This window comes from Anser anser (genome assembly GCF_964211835.1).
Source record: "Anser anser genome assembly, chromosome: Z".
NCBI lineage: Eukaryota > Metazoa > Chordata > Aves > Anseriformes > Anatidae > Anser > Anser anser.
In genome coordinates this window covers 36,288,380-36,316,301 of record NC_139723.1, presented here as the reverse complement: position 1 = coordinate 36,316,301, position 27,922 = coordinate 36,288,380, and the positions used below count along the sequence as shown (strand labels likewise).

At 41.4% G+C, this 27,922-nt stretch overlaps 1 protein-coding gene across 1 annotated transcript; it reads right to left on the bottom strand.

The window, feature by feature from the left end:
• Nucleotides 1-35: 35 nt before the first annotated feature.
• LMNB1 (lamin B1) lies at nt 36-27,379 on the bottom strand. The gene is made up of 11 exons (XM_083816525.1): nt 26,930-27,379; nt 16,427-16,583; nt 15,115-15,240; nt 13,912-14,082; nt 12,420-12,545; nt 8,948-9,168; nt 7,790-8,015; nt 2,675-2,779; nt 2,104-2,223; nt 1,284-1,394; nt 36-968 (listed from the first exon to the last, which is right to left on the bottom strand). Exons 1-11 carry the CDS (start codon nt 27,280-27,282, stop codon nt 927-929), a joined length of 1,758 nt encoding a protein of 585 aa, XP_083672651.1. The 5' UTR covers nt 27,283-27,379; the 3' UTR covers nt 36-926.
• Between the last annotated feature and the right edge of the window lie 543 nt (nt 27,380-27,922).

Here is a 27,922-nt window from a genome sequence, read left to right as displayed (position 1 = left end):
TATCACAAAACAAATTCCAAAAGCTTTATCAGAAGTGTCTATACAGAGATACTTTTTATTCAAAGCTTTCAGACATCAAATGAATGCAAAAAGGACAAAAACTTTCCACAATGACAAAATTACAATTGTTTTCCATACAAACGTAGACTACATCTCTAAAAGATTTGGTTTTGTTCCTAAAAACTGTAAACAAGCAAGGCATTCCATATTAAAACATACTTTTGTTAAAAAAATCACGTAAGCAAATTTAAGCTGGTTACACTATCTTAACAACACAACTAATGCATGTAACATGTATCCCCTTTCAGAATAAGAAATCTAAGCAAAGAGTACCAATAGGAAGTTGTACTGCATCCTTCATCAGCTGAGTGCTCACATGATCATCTGGGCTATGCTTTCTTTAAAATTTCTTTTAAAAAAAAACAAGCAACAACAAAAAAAAAGCTGTTCTTTTCTATAAGAAAGTTTCATAACCTTGATTGTGCTGTAGAAAAAGTCCAAGTCTTCAGTAAAAAAAGAGTTCATAGTATTGAAAATGCCTTTCCCTTCCCCAACAGCACCTAAATATAAAGAGGTCAACAGTACATGGCTAGAGGTGTATAGTCTAAGATCAATCCCCAATAAGCAGTGGTGTATTACCCTTCCAGCAAGGTTTCTATTACAAAAAACCTGGCATATAAAACTGGGTAAGAGTTTCATTTTTCAAACAGTACATTGTTCAGAATCAACAACTCACATCCTGCAAGAAAGTTACAGATAGTTTCTTTTACAAAACTTCCTTTTCAGTGACAAAGGAAATTAAGGCCATCACTCTCAGATTAAAAATTCACATAAAGGAAATACAAAAATATGTTGTGCTTCTGAGAAGGTTCTGTTCTGTAGACAAGAATTACCATTATTTGAGGAACCTGGCTGGCCGGAGGAGTTTACATGACCACACAGCTTCTGTTAGATGCCCTTGGGCCTCCCTGTTGTGAAGTCAGGTTTGAAAAAAAAAATCCATTAGTAAAAGGATTAGCAACTCAAAAAAATATACTGAATATTTTTAATATATGAAATTACTAGCCTAGTATGGTCTAGCCAAGAGTCAGAATGCCATAAAGCTGTAATACAACCTCTTACATTACGTTAAAATTAACAAAATTTTAAAAAATAACAAAATTTAAATTTAAAAATTTAACAAAAGAACACCCACCACACAAACATAACTTCAAAAATCCATTCCTTATATATCTGATTTTTACTGTCTAAATAACCTCTGTAGGACAACAGTTAACACATACCTGCTGGTGGAAAAGGTCTTCTTCCTCAACAATTACTTCTTCTTCACCTTCATCCTCCTCTTCCCCCTCATGTATAGTTGTTTTAAAGACAGTGCTTCTCTGAGCAACCTCCTGCAACAGAGTTACATTTTAAAGACTTGACTCCTCTAAAGATCTGATGCCAATCTACTTGTATTTTGAGAAATGGGAGTGCCATCTGGTTGGAAAGCTACTTGTACAGTTTGTCTATGCAGGGCAGTACATAAAGAGCACATAAACAGCATTCCTAGCACTTCGATTTTAAATCTCTGAAACATTAAAAAGTCTTTCTACCAAGACACGTGTCAAGTTTTTCCAAAATTTGTTACAAAAAATATATTGTAATTTACTTCAACTGCTACATGTCATAGTGACTTATCTACCCAAAATTAAAACTTTAATCTTACCAACTCCCCATGAACAGTTTTAATGAAAATCAAACTAAAAAAAGGAGAAAAGCTTACCTCGAAAATCTTTTACCTCAGAATACATTTTAAGGCACTGCCTAATTCTTGGCATCTGGGCAACACCTGAACAAGTCATTCTACTACTCCATACAGGGAGAGGGCAGGGAGAAAATAAAAGAATCCACAAGCTTCCAAACATCACATTCCTATACTGCAATTAAGTTTAAGACAGGTACAGTTTGCTGGGTTGAAAAGCAGCAGCAGAAAATCTTACTAGACACTCATGCGCACTAAAGTGCAAAGTTCTTACAATGGTTCTACCTTCATCTTTATAGGGGTAGATGCTGAGATGGCTAAACAGTCAAAGAAGTTTAAACGTATCTGAGGTACTTTACCTCTCCCTGAGAATTTTTCAGTACAACTTTCACGTCTTCACCAGTGCCCCAAGAACTCTGGTTCTTCCAGATGAGGTCAGTAGGTGGGCTAGCAGTTACTCCAGCATTTGCAGCCCAAATCTGTTAAAGGTGACAAATGAACATTACTTGCTAGTCTTATATAATACATTTCCATGCTATTGAGTTAATGAATTCCATTTAGGTGACACCAATGAATCTCCTCCAGTTAAAAAAAATACAAGTCTCTGCCTAGCCACTTCCAAAGATTATTTTTTTTTACTGTAAAATATATTTTTAATACAGACTTTTGAATACGTAAATGCATTTATTTATGGTCAGAATTATTGTTCCATAAAGAAAGCAAATTTCTGAAAAATGTAGTTCTCTTCACCAAGGAGTTATTTTTCCCAACAATTGATATAATGAATGCCAAATATAAATGGAAGTGATTGTTTTCTGAACATGTGTATGGTAAGAGCAAAGCTAAAGCCTTCATACTGATATATATACTGATACACGCAAACTGGCCTAAAGCCTGTTTCAGATGAACAGCTGAAGCTCAACAACTTACTGTAACAGTTTGTCCTGCCTTCAGTACATATCTTGAGGTATATCTGTAACTAGCAGATGTGTCTCCTATTTTTCTGATCATCTCCCAACCTCCCATAGGTTGATCCTAACAAAAAGAAGAAAAAACGTTTTCATCAGCAGTCATTCTATTACACATGTTGGGTATGCTACATATAAAGACACAATGCATGTGGCACAAGTCATAGTAAAAAATTAAAGCACCAATCACCGGGAAGGGCCCTACTCTCTAATAACTCAGGGCCAAGGTTGTGCTTGTGTTTCAACAGAAGCCAGTCCTACATGGGTGTCAGCACGATGGGTCCGTCCGGCCATCTCATCATCTGCCTTAACATGATCACAGCACTCTCCTCCATGGTTTGGATTCCAGCTCAAACAAAAAACAATGTATGGGAGGGTCCCGCTGACATGCAGGACCCACAAACAAGGACTCCAGGAGTTGGAAGGGCAGCCAGAGCCACCCCCCGGCTGGGCAGCACTCAGTGCCTGCCTCTCCCAGGGATGTGGTTACAAAGTTTGTTAAAGATAGAATTAGTATGCCTGGTAGTTTTTCCCTCTGTGTTTTAATTTGTGTTAATCGTGCTTTCTTAATTTGTGTTAAACAAACTTTTTTATGTTAATAAAGAAGAGGGAGATGTGGGAATGTGGCCATGGGGGTTGACAAGCCTCCTGGTTGGTGATAACATCGGACTCTTAACGATGAGTTTTGAGCAAACCGCTCAAAGAAGCTCATACTGAAAGTCGCTGGAAAGAAGCGCACCCGAGCTGGGAAGAAGCTCATACTGAGAGTTGCTGGAAATAGGCACACCGGAGCTGGAAGGAAGCTCAAGCTGAGAGAAGCGGACCTGCGTACACAACTGCCCCTCACTGGCTGAAGGTAAGCAGTTGCACGCTATGGGGAATCATACGTCCTTAGAAACAAAACATGTTCTGGCAACCTTCCAGCTTATTCCCTTTATTACGAATCAGACAGTTTACGATCCTGAAACATGGGACCAAATTGAGTTCAAGGTGTGAGACTCTGCTACTAAAAACGACAAGGTTGCGGTGGGATTCCTCAGCACCTGGCGAGCCTCTCTGAGGCCTTAAAGAGCCATGTGCGACCACAATCAGAAACGTGTGGTTTGCCAGATAGTGAGGGAGCTGCGGGCTCATTTACTGATCCGCCTGCTGTGACATTGGCCCCCCCGCCGCTACAGCCTTCGCAGGCCTTTGCTGTTACGCCCCCTGGTGACCTGGACGTGACTTTTGATCCTATAGGCCCTGAAAAGGAGCCGGATCTGTTTCCCTTCGATCCGGGAGGAATAGGATACACAGGGCCCGAAGGCCGAGTTGCTTAACAACTTAAAGCGAGACATATTGTTCCCACATCTAGTCCTGGACTCTCCGGTGTTTGTAATCAAGAAAATGAGTGGAAAATGGAGACTGTTATATGATCTGAGAAAAAATTAATTAAGTCACGGAAGATACGGGAGCACTTCAACCAGGATTGCCATCTCCAACTATGCTCCCCCAGTCATGGACATTAATAGTAATAGACTTAAAGGATTGTTTGTTAAACACTTGCTAGAATTCGGAAAACTTTGCTATGTTTATGTTTCAGTTGATACCTTTTCTGATTGTATTTTTGCATCTGCTCATGCAGGAGAAAAGGCAAAGGATGTGTGTAAACATCTTCTGTCAGCTTTTGCGAAATTAGGAGTTCCAAAGATGATAAAAACAGATAATGGCCCAGGATATGGGGCCCATACAACCCACTTTGTTTTCAACAGTAGGGTATTCAACATCTGACAGGTATGCCTCATTCTCCCCCTGGGTCAAGCAATTATTGAACCCTTGGGAACCTATATGGTGCCCTAAAAGCTATGCTTCTAAAACAAAAAAGGGGGAGTAGGGGCATGACCCCCAGGAAAAGATAGCTAAAAGTATGCTATGTTCTTAAATTTTTAAATCGATGGGTAGAGGAAGGTCCTTGCATCTGTCCATGCAGGAGAAAAGGCAATGAACAGATCTGGGACACAGATCTGGTAGAAACTCAGTTAAAGAAAGGGCACAAGTCATGGTAAAAAATTAAAGCACCAATCACTGGGAAGGGCACTTTAATAACTTGGGGCCGAGGTTGTGCTTGTGTGTTAACAGGAGCCGGTCCTACATGGGTGTCAGCACGATGGGTCCGTCCGGCCATCTCATCATCTGCCTTAACATGATCACAGCACTCTCCTCCATGGTTTGGATTCCAGCTCAAACAAAACACAGTGTATGGGAGGGTCCCGCTGACATGCAGGACCCACAAACAAGGACTCCAGGAGTTGGAAGGGCAGCCAGAGCCCCCCCCCAGCTGGGCAGCACTCAGTGCCTGCCTCTCCCAGGGATGTGGTTACAAAGTTTGTTAAAAATAGAATTAGTATGCCTGGTAGTTTTTCCCTCTGTGTTTTAATTTGTGTTAATCGCGCTTTTTTACGTTAATAAAGAAGGGGGAGACGTGGGAGCGTGGCTACGGGGGTCAACAAGCCCCATGGCTGGTGATAACATCGGACTCTTAACGAGGAGGCCATCAGGAATGTAAAGAGGGAACACAGAAGGGTGATTCAGGAGACACCTTGCCGTCCCGGGTTGCTTGTTCTCCAGCCGTTAAGGCAGGGTAGTTGCTGAGTGTCTGCTGTTGCCGGGGAAAGTTGTGGACCAATGAAGAGTTAGTGGAAAAGTACTGCTGTGGGGCAAATGGTATACGAAGGGAGCCTGTCCTCAATAAGGAAGATGAAGTTATGCCCTCAGTAAGAGAGAGGGAGCTGAAGTTGTCATCGAAGCAGTAGTGGTTACTGACCCTAAAAGAACCCTGGTGTCCGTGTGGTCATTACACCACAAATGAATATATAGAATTTTCAGTGAAAACATTTACTGCTGATTTACCTTCAGCATGTAAATAGCTACAGTTTCAGTCAAATTGATCTTACCTCTTATTTCAAGAGAAAGCTCAATACATCCTGCATTTTAATTCTGATGTTACTTTTTTTTAATTAATGTTTATCGTTTGCATCTTTTTTTTTTAACAGCTTGGTCTAAATAAATACTACAGAAATCTTACAAATACATAGTATGTTTTTGGAAGCACAATTTTAAGACAAGAAAATAATACGAGAAGATTTTCTGGAAAATAAATCATCCCTTTTGGTCTTCTTAAAAGATGTTTCTAAATATGCACACCTCTCACTATGTAATCGTTTTGTTAGACCTCCATTATTTTTTCCTTTCAATTATTTTTTGCCTACCAACTACATGATAAGCATATGGCCAATCTAATAGGAAAACATATACAGGTCATCAATGCGGGATGACAATTTCAAAACAGGTATAGATTTCTTAAATTCTCCCCCCTCCCAACCAACAGACACCTTCCAAATATTAAACGATGGAATCTGGAAAGTTAATAATTTAAAAATAAAGAATCTTATTTACCTTAACGGCTGCTGACATTCAGTTGGTCATTGCAATAAAAATATATAAAATCCTCTTTAAATGAGTATAGTATATTTTCTATCTATTTAGATACATACATTGCTCTGTCCAACACTTCTGAGCATCTCCAAGTACAACTTATAACACTGCTACAGACTATTGCTATACTGCTGCCAAAGTACAAAAACCATGAATCAGCTGTTGCTACTTATAACTGAACCAATGGTCCACTCATGGAGCAATGAATGTGTAGTTAGATGTGGCCCACAATAGGAGGGAAATCCATGTGTTACACACAGGCATTGGGGGATTACTAAAAAACTCAGAAAGGGAAAAAATAACAGGTCCTGATTCATTAGAAGCAAGCTAAATTCAGGTAAATTAAAGACATCTAGACAACTGTCTTGGTCTAGACAGCTAAATGTTAAGGCTTTGTCCATTGAGTAAATAAGGATAGGCACACCCAGCCTGTAAGTCTTATCCCAGACAGGTAATTAAGATTAATTCATGTATTGACACCTGGGGGAGTGTATCTTCATTTATTAGAGGGAAAACTTAGATGCTGGGAACCAGATTAATCTTTGCCATTTAAAACATCAAGATAAGCTCCCTTTTGGTAAAGCTAAAGGATCTGACTACATTAGACAAAGCCTATGTAACACTGAAAACAAAGAACAGTTATCAATTCTGAACAAAGTTTAGGTGCAGGCAGCACATGAGAAAACATGAATTACTTAGACCTTTTCTGAAACTGAGGTTACAAGAAACCAGGTCCCATAATTCTGGCACACTACTGAAGCAATGTTCATTTTTTTTCTTCTCCCAAACTAAGGGAGGAAAAGAACCTCCCTCTGTCCAAAGGGATACCAAAGGTTTTCCAATACTCCAGTGTCCAGCCCTATCCTGTGATGATTTGTAGAATTTATCTGTGTCTTGGGAGGAAGCAAATTATTGAATGTAACAGTTAACATCCTTTGGATCAAAACATGAGTAACAAAACACTTCCTTCAATGAAATACCCTTTGATAAATAGATACAGTCTTGCTTCTCCAACTGATACGAACGTCAAACTACTCAGAGAAAAATAATCTGAAAGCTTTGGCACAGGCATTGAGGGCTCCTACTTCTAGAAACTGTGGATGCAACCAAGAAGGAAGGAAAACTATGACTCAAAGAAGCTATATGCAAATAGAAGGGACACTGACAATTACATTTAGACCTTAATTTTCTATCAGTATGTATTTCTTCTGGGACTTTTTAAAGCAGAGACAAACTTCAAAAGAGACTTCTGAGATACGAAACGGTGCAAGCAGACATTAGGCTGTCAGTGACAATGTTAACTGTGAAGCCAGATCACACTTGGCAAGGTAAACTCTGACGAGTAATACATCACTCAGGTGGGTGGGATACCTAGGGATAAAATAGTTGCCAAGAAAATTAAATCATAAAAACCAACCATCATCAACCCAGAATACTGTACTAGAGCTCATTTTGTGATACACTAACTTCTTCATGACATCTTTTATTGAGCCCAATTTAGCTCCAGAATTAACATGAAGCCTGGGATCTGACCACTGCGGAGGATGCCTTCCACCGCTAGTTGTCAGCCTACTGTAAAGTCATGTCATGGGCATTTTCTAACCTGTTCAGAGGTGTTCTTCAAGCGGATGAATTTTCCATCAACATCTATCTCCTCAATAGAGACATTTCCAGTGGCAGAAGCTGAGTGGGAGATGCTGACACTACTGCTGGCTTCAGATTCCTCCACATCAATCCTCTTCCTCTTTCCTCTGGTTGTACGTACACTACGGCTTGATGAAGCCCGTGAAACTGTCACTCGAGAAGACGGACTTGGAGAAAGTTTGAGCCTAAATCAAAGGACACAAGACACACACAAACCACACTTGTTTTTACTTTTTTTTTTAACCTTGAATTATATAACATTTTTTCCTATCCCCTCCTCTTCCCAAAGATTTATATAGATAAAGGTAAAGGAATACTATAAACAAACAACATTACATCAAAAATTGAAGCTGTAGGTATTTTAACAAATTAAATAAAATGTTGTTGAATGGGTGATTAATGCTTCGGGAACATGGAATACTAAAGGACTATGTTAACATTATAAAGTATCTTTATGCCTTTGCTATTGACTGCATTCCTGGGTATCTGGAACAAGTGAAAAAAAGAAAAACTACCACCACCACAAAAAAACAAAAACAGTCTTACAGGGGCTTATGCTTTTGTATGAAATTTATGCAAAAAGCCAATGGCACAACTCTTTGTATTTTATCCCTATACTTGAGAGGTATCAGCCCAGATGAGTGATATGTCAGTCAAAAACACTGAAATATCAAACAATTTCAAATGACAACTGTGGCGTACCAAGCAAAATAATGCTCAATATTGCTGAAGCCTGGGATCACATGTGAAAACCATACCTATTTGATAAGCTGAGTAATCACAATAGCTATTACTGTATTAAAACTATTCTAGCAACATCTCACATGTGGCTCACAATTAAATAACCCTGTAATTACCCCTGAAAAACAGTATTAGTAGTGGAGCCAAATAGACCCACAAATGACAATTCCCTATTTCCTCAGGGACAACTCTCGATAGTAGAATGATCTCTGTTCCCTGGGAGAACTGTTGGTCTGATACTCAAACAGGTTGCTCTCACAAAGACTTAAGCGTGTATCAGACACTTCATGAATGCATTCCCAGAACTGCCTCTTAAAAGAATTAGGCAAGTGAAGCATATAGAGACACCAACATCTGTTGCCATGTTCTTTCATACCTCTCTTCTTCACCTTCCAGCAGTTTCCGGTACGCATTAATTTCCATATCAAGTGCCAGTTTAACATCCAGAAGTTGTTCGTAGTCATTCAACTGCTGCTGCATCTGATTTCTTATCTCTGCCATTTCCCTCTCTCTCTCAGATAGTATTTTGCGGCAGTTTTCCCGTTCCTTGACCAAGGTGTCCTCAAGCTCTTGTACTCTATCTTGCCATACTCTAGACTAGAAAGCAGTGAAAAGACATCAAAACATCAGTGGTCTAAAGGAAAGCTCAAATCTCCAAACATTCTGCTTTTCAGGTAACCTCAAACTCAAAAAAAAAATAGGTTAAGCATTTTCCCTCCCTTTCAGAATTCAAACTCACTCATATTCTTCCTCCCGTTCTCCACATTTTCTTCTAAAAATATAACACCTTAAGTTCCAGTGAAGTTTGCAACCTACTCTGGAAGAGAGCTACCTACTTAATTTCTCTGAAATCTGAAAGTGTTACCCACAGCTGAATTTACTCAGTTGAGAAAAACTGATCTAAAGAGTCAGACTGCATAAGACATGCTGGGCAGGACAACACAGAATGAAAATGCAGCTCAGTTAACTTCAGATCCTGTGATAAGTAAGTGTTCTTTCAGATGTCTCTTCCTTGCTTCAGCCTACTGCTTCCAATTCCAAATTCTATCAGAAAGTTTCTCTAAAGGAATAGGGTTTGTTCTATGAGAATGAGTGAATGAGAAAACTTGTCTGCCTACTTGCTGAAGTTAGTGGTAATTGATCCACAAGGAAAGAGAATGTTACATACTTGAAAAAAAAATACATCAAGCAAATAAAATTTATTATTGTACACACAGAACAGAATGCTTATCAAAGAATAACTCAATAATGACATCTTTAAGATTTACTTTCCCCAACCATGTTTTCTCTGTTTGATAGTCTCTGAAAATCTTTTAAAAGACAGACATAGAAACCAATCACAGAATCGTCTAGGTTGGAAGAGACCTCCAAGATCACCCAGTCCAACCTCTGACCTAACACTAACAAGTCCTCCACTAAACCTTATCACTAAGCTCAACATCTAAATGTCTCTTAAAGACCTCCAGGGATGGTGACTCAACCACTTCCCTGGGCAGCCTATTCCAATGCCTAACAACCCTTTCGGTAAAGAAGTTCTTCCTAACGTCCAACCTAAACCTCCCCTGGTGCAACTTTAGCCCATTCCCCCTCGTCCTGTCACCAGGCACGTGGGAGAATAGACCAACCCCTTCCTCTCTACAGCCTCCTTCAAGGTACCTGTAGAGAGCGATAAGGTTGCCCCTGAGCCTCCTCTTCGCCAGGCTGAACAAGCCCAGCTCCCTCAGCCGCTCCTCGTAAGGCTTGTTCTCCAGACCCCTCACCAGCCTTATCACCCTTCTCTGGACTCTCTCAAGCACCTCCATTTCCTTCTTGTAGTGAGGGGCCCAAAACTGAACACGGTACTCAAGGTGCGGCCTCACCAGAGCCAAGTACAGGTGGATAATCACTTCCCTAGCCCTGCTGGCCACACTGCTTCTTATGCAAGCCAGGATGCTGCTGGCCTTCTTGGCCACCTGAGCACACTGCTGGCTCATATTCAGCCGACTATCAACCAGTACTCCCAGGTCCTTCTCTGCCAGGCAGCTTTCTAACCACTCATCTCCAAGCCTGTAGCTCTGCTTGGGGTTGTTATGCCCCAGGTGCAGGACCCGGCACTTGGCCTTGTTGAACTTCATGCAGTTGACCTCAGCCCATCGGTCCAGCCTATCCAGATCCTCCTGCAGAGCCTTCCTACCCTCGAGCAGATTGACACATGCACCTAACTTGGTGTCGTCTGCAAACATACTGAGGGTGCAGTCAATCCCATCATCCAGATCATCAATAAAGATACTGAAGAGGACTGGCCCCAGCACTGCTGATCGCCTGCTTGCCCTGCAAGTGCCGCGTGATGACACTCAAGGTAATCTGCTCCGTGAGCTTCCCTGGCACTGAGGTCAAACTAACAGGCCTATAGTTCCCCAGGTCTACCCTCTGACCCTTCTTGTAGATGGGCGTCACATTTGCTAGCCGCCAGTCGACTGGGACCTCCCCTGATAGCCAGGACTGCCGATAAATAATGGAAAGCGGCTTGGCCAGCTCCTCCGCCAGTTCTCTCAGTACCCTCGCGTGGATCCCATCCGGCCCCATCGACTTGTGTACATCCAAGTGCTGTAGCAGGTCGCCAACCATTTGCTCGTGGATAGTGAGGGCCACATCCTGCTCCCCATCCCCTTCCACCAGCTCAGGGTACTAGGTATCCAGAGAACAACTGGTCTTACCACTAAAGACTGAGGCAAAGAAGGCATTAAGCACCTCAGCTTTTTCCTCATCTCTTGTCACTAAGTTTCCCCCTACATCCAGTAAAGGATGGAGATTCTCCTTAGTCCTCCTTTTGGTGTTGATGTATTTGTAAAAACATTTTTTGTTATCTTTAACAGCAGAAGCCAGATTGAGCTCCAGATGAGCTCTGGGGCTTCTAATTTTTTCCCTGCACAGCCTTGCAACAGCCTTATAGTCCTCGTGAATGGCCCGTCCTCTTTTCCAAAGATTATAAACCCTCTTTTTCCTCCTAAAAACCCTCTTTTTAATTCTAATGCCCCAGAATCACCTTGCCTGGTGTTACGTAGCCAAGTCTGCTATGCATGCATGCTGCTCAGGAAGTCATCATAGTTCAGAGACAATGAAAACAGGCAGTCTACGAGGCTGATGCAGAGGACCAATGTAATTAGTTACCAATCTTAAGACTCGATATTGAGTTTATGAAAATGAGTCCAGTGTCACATAGAAGACCCTAGTGGAAACAGCTGCAGTGTTCAATGCTAGTAATCCAAAATACAATCAGTGATAAGAGTTTTCTTCCAAGAGAAGAAAGCTAGCTGAAATCAGTGCTAGCAAACTGAAAAGAAACTTGTACTTGTTAACACCACTGGCACTACAAAAAGCACAGCAGCAAAATCTTTTTTAGGTGGACAGGTACAGTCAAACTTGCAGAGGGCGATTTTGTTAGTTTTGAAATTCCCAGCAAATAACCCTGCAAATTCAGAAGCAAGTTCTCTGAACCTAGCTGCCACTTAATGTAAGCAACAGAACATTGGTATTTAACTAAGAAAGAAGGAAAAAAAATCCCCTCAGAAACACATTGACTGAGCCACCAGAAGAAACACAATGGTATGTAAAGGCAGGAGTAAGAGCTAGGTAGACAGAAGTCTCAATCCACTTCTTGTACAACTTCACACACACTGATTACATCACCTGATCTTTTCCAGAGACAAACTTGTCTACATAATAGGAAAACTGGTAGTGTTTGTACCCTTAAAGACAAATCCAAGTCGTGAAGTTGAACATAATTACAAGTTAAGGGAAAGAAGTTTTTTTATATTAAAGATCAAGAACTAATTAGCAGGACTGAAGAGTCACAAATAGCTTGTTACCTCTTTCTGAAGACTGTTGAGGAGGGAAGAGAGCGTTTCAATTCGTATGCGACTTTCATCAAGCTCTTCTCTGACTGAGTTGGCTGTACAATTGCTCATCTCAGAGGACAGTTTAGCATTGTCAAGCTGCAGTAGATCAAGTTAAGACATTTAAAAGAAAAATTATTCACCAAACAAAAACACACGCTACACTAAGCTGCAAAGTTCCTCTCTGCAGCTCTAACACAATGAAACATCTCTCTTTAAGGGTGAAACATGGCAATTCAATTACCATTTCATATTGCTCTATCTGAAATCAGAATCCTCTGAACATTTATACTAGGATAAATAAATACCCATTAATAAATACCCATTAGTAACATCTTCAATGGAAACTTTGAAAGTCGGACTGCTAAGTTCTGTTTTCATGCTGGTCAGTACTTATCTATTTAAATACTTTCTTAAGTATGCTTAAATAGAAGCTAAACTAAAATTGCTAGTTCTCTACAAAAAACTAGCAAACTGATGCTAATTATCAGCCAAGTTAAGCACATTGGGAACATGCCTTCAGATTTCAGTGCCAGTGCCACTGCTTCTTCATTTTAATCACTTCTTCACACAAATATTTTTATGTATTTAAGCTAGCTACAACATCCTGCTGATCACCACCTCATCTACTTGAGCAGCACCACAGACTCAGCATTGAACTTGTAGATCAAATGGTATGATTTCTTTCTAATTAAGATAAATCTGAAAGCACAGAAGCAGTACACCTGAGAAAAAGGAACAAAAACCACTCAATTATGAAAGGTTTTTCATATTAGAAAACAGGAAAAGATTTTTTTGCTAGATCTTATTTTAAATTACCTCCTTTGTCTAGTTTTCTCAAGTCAGATTGAAGCCCTGAGGATAGGCAACGGCATACTGTCACCCCACCTTGTTTTTAAAAACACTAACTGCAACAAGCAGCCACAGAAACCGGGTTCAGTTGAGACATCAGGATCCCTCCTTACAGAAATGCTGAATCATTTAGAGGAAGGAAATTATGAAGTATAACTGATTTCAGTTTGAATATGCTTTCACTCTTCTATAGAAGTAGAAACCATTGGGTGTGGTAAAGTTTTCACACAAGAATTCTTATATAGGGTCTGAGGACTCAGGATGCTGTCTTCTCAGAAAGCTATTTTATGAAATAAGCTCTATACAAAACACAGGACACCTTACTGATCAAGATTGTTACAATATAGTTATAATGAACACATTAACTTCCTTGAATTTGTAGCAATCCCAGTACAAATCTTCTTCCACACAGTTCAGTCACTCTGTGCTTTCTACACTTACATTGTTGTGCTGCTTGAGTTTTAAATCTGCTTCTAAAATAAGACCTGAAAATTTACCTTCAAAAAACACTGTGATTTTAAACCAAGCTTCAGAATTAAACCCTTTGAAATGCAAGTAATTATGTTAGGATACTTCCATTTACCAAAGCAAAAATAAAGAATATCAGACTCACTTTGGCACGGTAAGTCTGTTCAAGCTCTTCTTTGTACAGCTTCACTTGTGCATCATGCTGCTCTCTTATTTCCTGAAGTGCTTGGGTCAGTTTATGTTCATACTCAATTTGGCGACCAGAGTCAACCTCAACTAAGCGAGTTTCATGTTTCCGTCTTGTCTCATTGATTTCCTAAAACCAGAAAAATAAAATAGCCATTCAATAAGTGAGGCAAAACAAACTACAGAAGACTACCTACTGAGTAGCTAACAATACATTTTTTAGCTAGTCTTGTGGGTCTTCATTAGAGTAGTTTAACACCGTTTCTACTGCAGGTTTCTCACAGGGCCACTTTCCTGTCTGACCAGCATCCTGTCTGACCAGCAAAGCACCTTATTTTGCAATTGAAAACACTTAGGATACCATCAGCATGTGAAGTCACATTTCCCTCTGAGAGCTGCCTACATTTTCAACAAATATACCTCAATATGATTAGATTTTAGAAATAACCCCCAATTCTTATCTATCTTTCATGCTTGATCAAAATCAAAGTACTATGAAATTAAACAGTCACTTTCACTATCAACATTTTCCCGTTTATTTGTATGCTTGATCTTGGTGGCTAAAAAAAAAAAAAAGAGGATTCTAAACACTAAGCTGAAAACAGAACTAGCAGGAAATGCGCACGTGGAATGAAATACAGTAGGGTTAGGTTATTTTTGTTACATTAGCTTTTCTCCTGAAAACCTTGAAGCACTAACAAGTGGAAGGAAGTGTGGCAAGAGGAGTTCTAAAAGACATACCCAGCAACTGTTTATACTCTTCAAAAGTATCCTATCAGAAAGTTCTGAAATTTAAAAAAAGTTCATAGCATGTGTTTGAGTGTCACTCACCACTTCTCATAGAAGCACAATGTGAGAAATGATTAATCTACTTACTTACACTATGAAGAGATTGCACATTGCAATACCGTTGGCAGAATTTAAACACAAAACAACGTAACATGTGAAGCTATTTTACCATTTATAATAGCTCTGAGTTCACATTTTTCTATACTAAAAAGATGGAAATCTTCCAGCTAGAACAGAAATAAATCCTGCTCTGAGTGGGAGTTTAAAATAGATGGGGTCCATCACAACCCAAATTATTCTACTACTCCAGAATTACCCCCCAAGTTTCTTCTTTCCGTTATAAATACAAATATTTCACACTAAGGTAATTTACCTCCTCATACATATTTTTACGGAATTCCAAATCCTCAATGAGACTTTGACAACGATTTTCCAGATCCACCTTCAGTAAAGTTTCATCTGCAAGCTGTTTCTTGGCAGCAGCTAAAGAAGCTTCAAGCTTTAAGAAAGAAAAAATCTTTAGCACAACAAATAGAGCAAAACTCACATAACACAATAACCTCACCTACCTACATGTACAGTTAATTAGCTACATTTTAGGGTTCAACATGACAATCAAATCCAGTATTTGAAAGCACTCATGCATTTTTCCCCCCTTTGTGATTCCTTGCACAAGTGAATTCTAGATATTGCACATTGATAAATTGCATTTTAATAATAGTTATCAAATGTCCTTACAAACCTTCATTTTTTTCTGCTTAGCAAATACCAGTTTCCCGGTTTCAGATGTCTGCTAAACTCATTCTTATGAGGTAGTGTTGCTTAAAATTGCAAATCAGATGCTTCAAAGGGTCAACCAAACTAGCACACGAATTTCTTTGTTTTATCAGATGCCCAGGACCTAGACAGCCACAGGCAGAACCACATGGAGTGCACAGAGAATCACAAACTCAAAGGTAGGAGGCACGTTGAAGTATAAAACATACTGATACTTCTGCTTCCATGGAAAATGGACTCTATGTTCTTGGTACACGTGTCTTTCCCCATTATGAGGAACAACTACAGTGTCTTTTCTCCAGCACTCTCTCACTGCCTCACCAACTTTCCTATTGAACAACTATTCTTAACCTTTATATGGAATCTTGCTGCAATTTAAAACTGACACTTTTTGGTCTGCTTTTGACTTACAGAGACAACTGACTGCAGTAGTCTTGAAGATCAAGACTACAACCATGCCGTCCATGCAGTTTGTTGTCTACTGCAACTTCCAGATTCCTTTGGAAAACTGGCACTGAACTAGTTATTCATTGCCTATGTTTGTGAAGTCTGTCTCCTCCCCACAACCCGTTCTCCAGTTTGTCAAGTTTATTTTGAGCTCTTGATCTGTTTGTCAATATAAGTGTTATTCCTTTCTATTTCACAGAGTCTGCAGTTTTAAAAGCACTATTTCACCATTCATGCTGTTCATAAACCAAACCATACTGGACACAGACACTGAATTCCACCTGTCTCCAATTCTAATACATAACTTTCTTCTAGTTTTGACCATATGACAGATTTGTATTCATATTTTGGCTACAGAGTTGCATTTTACCACAATGACATGCTGTTTATACTATAGATGTATTATACACAAATCACCTCATCTACTGACAGAAGCTTAATAGTTAAATATGCCTGCTCACCTGTACAATTTGGTCTCTTAAATCGTCAAGTTCTCCTTCCAAACTTTTCTTATCACCAAGAGCTGTGGCTAGTGCAGCTTCCTTAGAATTGAGTGCTGCTTCAAACTCTCGAAGTTTGACTTGGGCTCCATTAAAATCAGACTCCTTTTTTGCATAGCTGGAATAAAGGAGAGAAAGATGTAAGAAAATGTAGAAATGCCCCAAAATAGGCTGGTGACTAATAAAACAAGGTCTAATCTGAACATCAAACTTCAGACACTTAAGACAAACACTGTCTTGGCTTAAATTAATTCAGTTTATTTAAACTCATCAGATCTGTTTTGTCATCCTGTCCCTGGGGGTGTTTAAGGAAAGGCTGAATGTTGTACTTAGGGACGTGGTTCAGTAGGCGATATTGGTGGTAGGGAGGCAGTTGGACCCGATGATCTTGGAGGTCTTTTCCAACCTTAATGATTCTGTGATTCTACATAGCAACAGCTGAATACTTTGCTTGAGCTGTAGAGACCTTATTATAGGGGAAACACAGCATGTCAAGGGATCTTAAAAGTAAGACATATATGGAACGGGGAAGAAACTGTGTCTGTTAAAGGTTTTTCCACTTTCTCTTTAGCAAGCCTCTGCAAAAATGCCCTGTCCACACCAGTTTTAATAAGTTCCTACCAGAAATAAGTTCCCACATCAAGAGGCCCTTTCCATAGGGTGGAAATAAATAATCTTTGTTGTCTTTTATCCAGGTAGGAATTTGTGGAAATACACTGTCTGGGCTGCAAATAGCCCTCTTCCAAGCAACAGACCAATTTCTCAATTAAAATCAATGTTCACTACGAAAAAGCTGTAAGTAGAAGTTGCAGCATAGTGAGCTGTTTTGCAACACATAATGGTAAAGTCCACAGATCAGAGGAAAGATACCCATGTCCCGTCTATACGATAGTCCATGCCATCAGTGAAACTGCACTGGTGATGAGGTACAGATGTCTTTTTCTTTAAGACAAAACACTCAGGGTTTCCAAATTACCATTCAAATTGGTTTTCAGGTCAATGCAAGTGGTCAAACAGTGTCTCATGGGGTTACTCTGTAGAAGGATGTACGCAAATAAAGCAATCAAATAAGTAGTAAAATAATTCTAAAATGTTTATTCTTTTCTCTCTGGGATATCCAGATTTTTCTACTGAAGGAAGTAGCATATATAAATGCTTATAATCAAACGAACATTTTACAGGAATGGATAGATTAGGACAACAGCTAGCAGGTTCCTGTCCAGTTTTCACACTCCTCTGAAAAGAAATTAGTATTCACAACACTACACTGAGGAGACTAAAAATAGGTGAGGATTCTTAAGAACTAGATTCAAAGGGTTAAAGCATTAGTACATCTACTACTTTTCAAATCAAGGCACAGAACATACAAGAAACAAAAGCAAAGCTTCTCATCAAAATGAGACCAGTCAAATAAATCAACCTACAATTTTAAAAATGAGAGACTTCTATATTTAAAATGAGGCTTTTCCAAAATAACATATAAGTCATGCAATTAATATCATGCTCAAGAGAAAAGTGTGCAAAAAGGCTTGCAAAAAAATCTTTACAAACGGAAGTAATTTGGGGATGATTTAGGCACTACAGCCACAAGATGGCAGGCTTTATGTAACAGACTTAGTACAAGCTAATCCCATCTCTGTTGGGTAACACAATACTCACTGCGGTCATACACAGCAAAAGCCGAGACACACAGGCTATTCTAAACTCCAACATATTTTCAAGCATTTATTGTCACTTCTGCTGCTCAGCACCACCCAGTACAACAATGCTATCTAGTTCCTCAATGGCACTTTACCCATCACTTCTTAGACCCACCAGTTCTTAACAGTTAGGTCCATAGGTCGGACCAGAGCACAGAATTTAGGTTTTGGCCATGTGGGCTCTTACTTACATCTCCATTACTCATTGGAGTAATGCCACCCTGTCATTCCTCTCCCCCCAGGCCTGCTAAGAACTTCAGCATTCAAGGATACTGTGTGGCAGAGGAGGAAAAACAGGGAAAGATGTCTTACTATGGTGTACGCCTACAGTAAAAATCTCTCAATCGTCTATTGGGATGGATGAGGGCCCACACCAGGTCCTCACTGTTTTATCACTGATGGATAACATTTATCCAAAAAATGCAGAAACTCTCACTCAACCTATCTCATAATGCTTCATGCTAAAGTCAAGCCTGTCAAGCTGGATCCTGAGACTAGAAGTCCTATATGAATAGACTGCTTTGAGAGCTGTAGTGTGGCCCTCTGAATTATTCTGGACTTCAAAATGGGAAGATTCTCTATACTCCTTAAATAAAGTAACTTTTTTTTTTTTAAAGTTTTTATTCTCCCCCAGTGCAAATACCTCTATCATTTACAAACTGGTAGGCAGCTGAGAACAGAGTTCTTGCAACTGAGACAGAGAAAGGTATGTGATGTGGACTAGCAACAACAATTATTAAAACCTAATACACTACCTGTACTACTAAGTTAAGCACTGCCAGTTACATCAAGCACGCCCCTTGCTTGTTTGTAACAAGACTGGCTGTGAAGCTATCCTATAATTTAATATGACTGAAGTCATACTCAGAAAGAAAGAAAAAAAGAATTAAAATTTAGTTATTAGTTATTAGTGTTATGAGCTAACTATGAGACAACTCATCTGAACACATTCTCAAGAAGAAAACAGAAACTGAAGCTCAACACTTCATTTGCTGAAAGCCAGATGAAATCTCAGCAACTCAGAAGTGTCATCCCAGCCCTAAAGAAATATGGGAAAGAAGGTCAACAAGATCAGAAAAACCTCTGAATTACGGAAACAAACATCAAATATATACAATACATACTTCACCCTTACACTCAGTAATTTTAACAGGAAGAGCTTTAGCTTTCTGTAGAGGAAAAAAAGCTAACTGTTGATATGCTGAAGCTGCATTTTGAAACAAACCAAACAAAAATGGAAAACAAAAAGAAAACCAAACACCTTGTTGCAGCGTTCAGAACTGTGCTCCTTCAAGTACTTCTGCTCTTGAAAGAAACAAAAGTGAAGAATTAATTGTTGGCTCGCCTCTTCTTCAAAGAAGAAACCTGCTTTTCTCTCTTTGTAGCACTTGGATCTTTTTATCCAAGGAATTGTGTGATTTATGTCAAAATAATGCAGAACTAAGATCTGACCTAAAACAAGACAGTTCCCCTTTATTTTCTCTGTACTTCAGGGAGAACTTGCACTTCAAATAACCTGTATCACTCAACTCACAGAGACTCTGCAGCATGCCTCTCAACTGATACTGCCAGCACTGCTCTCATTAACAGAGTTGCAAGACAACTCAATCTGTTTTCCCTAAGCAAGCTGACAGTAGCAAGCACGCCACAGTGCCACTCTCGAGAGTGCAAGCAACTCTGACGCTGGGGTACATCTGCCTACAACACCTTTACACAAGATAGTTTCTCACACCAGATGCAGCCTAGTCAATGAACAGAGTTCTAGATGGTTTGATTTGCCCACCGTTCCCACAAAATAGCTCGTAAAACAGAATAAATGAGCTCATACAACTCTAAGGTACTGTGGTTACCTGTGGCATCTGATTCAAGACTAATTCAAAGCTCTCAAAAATACAAATGCCATGGTGCTGTCACTGCTCTGGTGAGTTAACTAAACCACTCGGTTTGCAAACCAGTGAAATGGCCAAGACACTGAATAGCTCAGTGAAAGAGGAAGGCTTCCCTTTCATGCTCTTGCAATCACCCTTCCTCTTTCCTCATCTCTAAAGTTCACGGAACACCCTAGAACTTCTTGCAATCTCCTTGAATTTCCTACTAAGCTAGCAGAAAAGCCATCCTGCAAACAGATAAAAATAATTTTACACCGGTTTAGTAAGATGAATAGACCCCTGGGGTCAGATAAAACCACACACTTAATGACTGCTCCTTTCAGTCAGCAGCTAGATCTTAAGCTGAGCTTGGGTGCGATTTGAAGTTCCTTTGAAGCTGACCAAGTGCAAGACACCAAGCACCCTAGGGAAGATCCCTTCCAGTCTCCCAGCAACCCTCAATTCATTTCTGCCTGTATTTAGACAGCTAGATCACAAAAGCAAGCATTACCAGCAGTAACCTCAAAAAAATTTAGTTTTCAGCTAATTCAAGAAACAACTATACAAGTGTTGTAACTAATGATAACGCAGACCATGCTTACTTCTCTATAAAATTACATGTTATTGCACATTGTGTTCATTTTCCACCAATTGTGGAAAAACGTGAAAAACTAAAGAATAAATCTAGTCATTGACGGCTAGGTAAATAAAATATGAAGCATTCGTTTTCCATGTTTTGTTTTTTTTGTTTGTTTGTTTTTCCTTCTCCCCTAAAGGAGAAGAAACAATAAAGCTGTGTTTTGCAAGTATACAATTTACAAAAACGTAAGAGACATCTGTCTGAAAACATTAATGATTTTGTAAACATATCAACTTGACAATAAGAGTGATAGGACACGCTTGCCACTTCTGTAAGCTAATATATGTAACTTGGTTTCAGCTTTCTCATTTTATCCAGTTTATTTGACTGGAAATGGTGAGTGTTTAAGACTATTGCTGAATGCATATCCCCAGTCACTTACTGCTCAACCATGTCTCTTCTTGAAGAGCTCAGCTGACCACGTGAATCCAACTACTCTAACCACAAGTCTTGGCAGAGCCTTTATGCAAGTACTGCATGCATCAAGCCACTGCTCAAAATTCATTATTTTTACGGGATCTGAAAAAGAAGTGTAGAAGCGTATGCACACATGGTTTCATAAAATCGAATGAGTTTCTTTCTGTATTTGCCCAATCATGAGATAAGTTAGGATTCAACAACTGATGACCAGTTCACTGAACAGACCTGGGTCTGTTCAGCCTGGAGAAAAGAAGACTGAGAGGGGATCTTATCAATGTTTATACACACCTGAGGTGTGGGAGACAGAGGGATTTGGCCAACCTCTTTTCAGTGGTTTGTGGGGACAGGACAAGGGGCAATGGCCACAAGATGGAGCACAGGAAGTTCCGCACCAACATGAGAAAGAACTTCTTCACGGTGAGGGTGACGGAGCCCTGGGACAGGCTGCCCAGGGAGGTTGTGGAGTCTCCTTCTCTGGAGATATTCAAGGCCCGTCTGGACGCCTACCTGGGCAGCCTGCTCTAAGGAACCTGCTTTCGCAGGGGAGTTGGACCCGATGATCTCTCGAGGTCCCTTCCAACTCCTACAATTTTGTTATTCTGTGAATCCACAAGAGTGGTATGAAGCCATTTTAACCATGATTAAACATTCCAAATGAGCAGAGTATCTAGTCTTTTTTCTACAGCACTTCATGTTTATAAAAAAGAACATGTGATTAATACTAAATCCCCATATATTTTTTCTTTTTTCAATAATTGAGGGGGAGAAAGGCAGGAAGAAATCAACAATAGGTCTGCTGTTAGAAGGTACAGGCTCTCACAGGTGCACTAACTTTTGAAAACTGATTAACGTGACAAGGAAAATAATCTCCTCTGATTTAAAACACAGAACTCACTATCTGCAGCAAAATTAAACTGAGGTCCCACAGTTGTGCAGAACCCTTTGCCAGATTTATATATATATATATATCAGTCACAATCCTGTCCAAGTACACCTTAAAACATGAGTAAACAATTTGAAGTACTTCAAAATGCTGATTAGATTACAGCTCTAAGATGCAATTGCACCTTGAATTTTCAATAAAACCCCCACACTACAAGTAATCTGTTTTCTAAATGACAGTAGTACCCATAAAATTTCTGCAGAACATGCTTAGACAAGAGTTTGTTTAATAAAACCCTCTAGAAGGTAAAAAATAAAAAGTACCGAAACTTTTCAAATGAGCTGAAGAACAAACTGTTTATAGTTGTCTAAACAACTCTAAACTAGGGTAGCAAGATACAGCAGGAATTTGATGAAATAACGTTCTGCCATAATTTCACTGTCTTAGACAGCAGCAGTCGCAATTTCTGTACATGGCTGAAATTTATCACTAGAGCTTACTTTCCAGATCTACAGCTCTGACTTATCATTACATGTCCAGGTATCTGAGAACAAACCTTTAGCTCTCAGGTCCTACCCCACAGCAAGTCACAGGATGTCGTTACATCCTACCCTGCAGGGAAGACACACGCTTGGATCACTCAAGAAACATTCTTACATTTGACTTTAAGTTATTGTGCAACACGTTAATTACTCCCCTCTTTACCTCTCTGGGATGCTGTCTCTACGGGAGAGATCAGAACTGTGACAGGGTTCTGATTAAAGCCCGGCAGCTCCCAAGCCACTCATCTTTACCTTACCTCCCAACGCCACCCACCATAACAAAAATTGAAAAGTGTTAAATCAGCTGCACAAACTGTACCTCTAGCTCGTTGCAGCATACCACATGCGCACCACGGGAAACCCTTGAACAGCTGTTGCAACTTTGCCTGTGTTAACATTGCTCTTCTGAGCAGTTGCTCGGGGTACCAGCTGCACAGTGCTGCCTGCTGGCACAGCAATTATGACAGTAATAGTTAGGATGATACATAGTTATTACTGGTATTTATTAGGCTATTACTGCCTGATCCCATATTAGATATTCACTTCTGAATAAGGATGAAGAGGGCAGACTGAAGACACAACTCAAAAGAGATAGAGATAACCTCTTTAATATTAAAAATGCTTAAAACTAATTCCTTGCCACAACTACTTCACTAGATTTTTGCACTCTAGAACAACTGACAATCCATTGTACCCTTTACCAGTATCTTTGATACAGCAACACTGAGCCCCACAACTGAACTGTCCTCACGTATTTTAACATTACCAGGTGACACAGCTGTGTCAAACTTCACAGCGTGAACTGCTGTCAGGTTAATTGCTCAAGTTACATGAGGACTTTCTTCCACCAGTTTTGCTCTGCAGTTCTCCCTGGTTTGCAGCTGTTGCAAGCTATGAAAGCCTGACACGCTTCCACCCAAAAGCAGAAACTTCATCCAGTCAGAAGGGTGCTGGAATGATGGAGCCCCACGTTTCTGTCTGCCACTTCAGTGATCCTTAGATATTTCACATCAACGCTTCTTTCCCTACTTTGCCTGCATCGTCTGCTCATGTCTTTCCACCCACCCCAAATCTGCAGTAATCCAAAATCCCAGCCAAGGCTGTCCTGTGGTGGGAGGGTCGTTCTGAGTGAAATTAACAGCTTAAAGCTTGGTGCTAATTTCTGAGTTTCCCAATTCAGCTTACTGGGTAGCCACGCTAATACTTGTTTCAACAGGGGTGAAACAAAAAAGTGGGTGGCTACAGAAGCAAGAACAAGGATCCCACAGTTCCCAAAACTGTGGTTTTAATTAGCAATGAACTTATGTTGCTGAACTACAGATCACATTTCCTACAGCCCTTGAATCCAGAGATGTAGTAATCACAGTTGAGCATACTACTTAAAGGAAGGAAGGAAATGCAGGAATTTCTCTACAACAGCTATCACCAACAGGAAAGCATACAGTAAAGTCTTGCCTAATCAGGAAAAAAATGGAAATACTGTTAAATCAGTAACTTCTCCCAATTCTTTCACAAGTGAGGAACAGATTTCCCTTTTTTCCATCTAATGAGAACTATCCCGGAGTTTTGTACATCTAAGCTTAAGGATACGTGGATTTTTCCACAATACAGTCTTCAGATGTGAGATTTATTTCAGCTTATTTCCCCCCTTCTTGTTACGTCTGTTTTTGCTTTCAGAAAACAACTTATCCTCCCTCTTGTTTCCTCAGAACAGAGTAAGTTTATTTTCTTCACCTCATTTTTTTCCTGTTTCTTCAATATTTCAACTGTTAAGAGAAGCCTTCATATTCATTTAGTTACAGCAGTACCCACTGCATGGCAGGAACTCTGCAAGCAGAGCATGCGAAGACTCCAGCATATATAGCAGCATCAACTTTAGAAAAAATGCAGCTTTTCTTGCGGGACTAAAAATGAGAACAGAACGGAGTTCTGGTACTCAAGTTCATGAAATCACACCATATGTCTGAGACTGAAGTCAACTAACAGGAAATAAATAAGTGAATGAGCCTTGAAATGTAGAAGTGCTGCAGAACTTTGGAAGTGACCAGAAGATCCAGTTCGATGCACTCATTAGGCAGGAAGCCAAGGGACTGAAAGAGGATTGGAATAATAAAAAAGTGCAGCAGAAGAACTTTGTACTAACTAAAGAAAGCAGAGCTGTGCGTGTATCTGGAGAAACAATAACCACCTACAGAAATATTCAAATGGAGCACGATGGCCATGAAATCATTTTGCCCAAAGTCAGCCAACTAAATAGCCAGTCATCAGTGCTCTTTCCACAGTCCCAAGATGACTCAATAGAGGAATTCATTCTACCATTTATCTCCAGTGACTTTAAAGGAAACCAAATAACCAGCCACCACTAGTCTGACTCTCAGGATGTGGCTGCCAGGACACCCAAGCCAAGACAATGGTTTGCAGCTTGGCAGCAGACTCAGTCCCACACAGCCTGCCCCTCTCCCTCGCCCTCAGTAACAGCCTATATGCCAGCCCTGGTACTTTTCTATATCAGAAGTGAGCAACTTTCTGCATTCTTAATGATCTAAATTAATAAGTGAATAACCAAGATGAAGGACAGAATTATAGGAAGGTGGTAGGAAGATAGGGTACTGTTTCCTTCCACAGCAACACACCACACAGTGAGCTTATTTGTGTCCATCTACAACCTTACACAACCAAAAGTAGGTGAGATGAATCCCACTCCAATGACCAGGATGAGTATTTGCAAAGAAGGCCTAGATATTCTGCAAGAACTAGTATGGTTGATCTACCCAGTATTTAAGCCACAGCCAGCACATACACCACACTTCCACTTAGCTTTCTGAAAGAACAAAGAAATTTGTGTTAAGAGAATGTGAATTCTCACTACACTTTGCAAATGGAAATCTGTAGTCCTAAAGTACACCCATGCACATTTGTGCAAAGTATTTTAAGTGTGTTTTTGCCAGTTTTTAATACATTTAAACAGCTGTAATAAAGAAACCGTCAGGGACTTTTCTCCAAATACAGGAATTTTCCATATGGGAAGAAAAAAACTCACCTTTTCTTTGGAAAACTTTGGCAACAAAGTTACAGATTAGCCTAGGTATCTCCAAGATATGCATCTTAAAAATACCCAAAGATGACCTAAGAAACTACATGCCATAATAAGGTCTGCCAAACTACAAATAACCACAGACACATTTACATAGAATCTGGCAGTTTTATGCAGCAGTGAGTCTTCATCTCACTAAGCTACCGAGTAGCTCTAGCCCGGTACTAAAATCTCATTGTGCTTTGTGGTGCAACAAGACGATCTCAGACAGGTATTAATATCAGGGAATATTACACTCATCTTCATAAGAGGCCACAGCAGCAGCACAAGAACAATTTTTAGTCATCTTTTTGCATTGGTTATCAGTGCACAGGAAAATGAAAATGAGAACATGAAGAACCTTCACGCTCACGTTATTAAAATGTCTCAATTACAGCCACGGAAAGGGAAGAAGCAATAATGGCTTTTCCTATAGATTGTGTCTTCATCCTAAGCCTCCACCTATTCATCTGTCAGCTTCTGAGAAGAACATATCTTTCCCCATCAAGTCACAAAGAGATGGAAATTCCTGGCTAGTCTCTCAAGTCATTTTGATGCCCATCCGCAGCTGCACTTTGCTTTCCTTTCCACTGTCAATATCGTTTGTAATAGATGTCTTCCATGGGTTGACAAAGAGCAACCACAAGGACTTGCTGTTTATCAGCACACAATAAAGCATGCAAAGCAAGCCACGTTAGGAGTCCAGACAATGTAAGAAATATCTGCAGACACATGAAAACATCAGGGCAGTATCTTTTCCATTATCAAAATCAGAACCGAGACTGTATTTAACTGAAAATAAAAATTATCAGATTATACGAGAACAGAGCAGGATTAAAACCACGGTTCTTTGTTTTTCTTTCAAGATTAATCCATAGATAAGGTATGGCGTAGCAAGAGCGACATCAGGTGCACTTTGCTAGCCCAAATGGCGGGAAAAAACGCCCAAGCAGCATATTTTCTTTTGTTAACGGAGAACTACAGCAGGCGCAGAGCCGAGCCTCGAGTCACATAAAAACAAGCAGGGTGCACGGGGCTGTGGGCAACCTGGCGCGGTGGGAGGCGACCCTGCCCGTGGCAGCGGGGTTGAATTAAGATGGTTTTTGGAGGGATTGGGGGGGGGGGGGGGGGGTGCATAGCTACGATGCCTCGCCCCGCCTCGGGGCCGGGCCGCCGCTTCCCGCCGGGGCGGATCGGGGCGGCGCTGCTTCCTCCCGCCGCCCGCTCATTCATTCCCTGCCCGGACGGGCCCGGCGCCGGGGGGAGCCCTCCTCCGCCTCCCCCGGGAGGGGAAGGGAAGGGAAAGGAAGGGAAAGGAAGGGACCCCCCCCCCCTCACCTGCCCAGCAGCTGGTCGTTCTCGGCGCGGACCTTGCCGAGCTCGATCTGCAGCTTGGCCCGCTCCCGCGCCGTGTCGTCCAGCGCCTGCCGGGCGTCGGCCAGCTCGGCCTCGTAGAGCGCCTTGAGGCCGGTGACCTCGCGGCCGCGCACCTCCTCCCGCTCGGTGACCTGCAGCTGCAGGGCGCTGTTCTCCGTCTCCAGGCTGCGCACCTTGTCGATGTACACGGCCAGCCGGTCGTTCAGCTGCCGCAGCTCCTCCTTCTCCTGCAGACGGGAGATGCGCGTGGGGCTCAGCGGCGTGGCGGACGCGCTGCCCCGCGAGCGCGGGCCCAGCGGCGTGGCGGACGACATGGCGGCGGCAGGCGGCGGAGACACCCGGGCTGCAGCGGCGGGCTCGGCGCCGCGATGCAAAATGGCCGGCGCCCGCCCAGCCCCGCCGGCCCGCGCCCCCGACCCGCCGCCGCCGCCGCCCACGTGACCGGCCCGCGGCCAATGGCGCGCCGAGGCGGGCCGCGCGCCCGCCGCGCCAGGCGCGATTCAAAACCCGCCGCCGGCTGCAACTGTCAGACACCTCCCCGCCCCCCTCCCCCCCCCTTCCTGAGGGGACCGGCCCCATCGCCCTTTGTTACCCCCCCCCCCGGTTCCTCCCAACGCCTCCCTGGCGTTGTAGTAGTCGAAATGTAATTAATGTAATTATGCGGAGCCGGCTCGAGCCAGGTTTCGGTGGTGGCGTGTGGATGCGCCTGATCTGGTGCCAGTCTGGCTCCTGAAGGCGCGCTGCGAGTGAGGCGTCGTGTCCCTGACTGCAGGCTGAGCTCGCCTTCCTCAGGGCGAGGATCGGTCCCTCGGTGCCACAAAGTGCACGCAGCAGATGGAAGAGCCCAGTTCCACTCCGTGGACCTGCTGAAAGTCCGCTTTATGGCTTCAAATCAGCAGCATCCCTTCATGAGCACGGTTAACTAGGCTGTGCCTCCGTAAATCAGTTTACACC

What these genes read in the sequence shown, in the direction of transcription:
- LMNB1 (XM_083816525.1), bottom strand. Translation starts at nt 27,282, where the DNA reads ATGTCGTCCGCCACGCCGCTGGGCCCGCGCTCGCGGGGCAGCGCGTCC. An exon ending in AACGACCAGCTGCTGGGCAG is followed by an intron (nt 16,584 to 26,929) that starts GTGAGGGGGGGG and finishes CCTTTATTCCAG; the next exon opens with CTATGCAAAAAAGGAGTCTG. An exon ending in TCAACAGTCTTCAGAAAGAG is followed by an intron (nt 9,169 to 12,419) that starts GTAACAAGCTAT and finishes ACTGCTTTCTAG; the next exon opens with TCTAGAGTATGGCAAGATAG.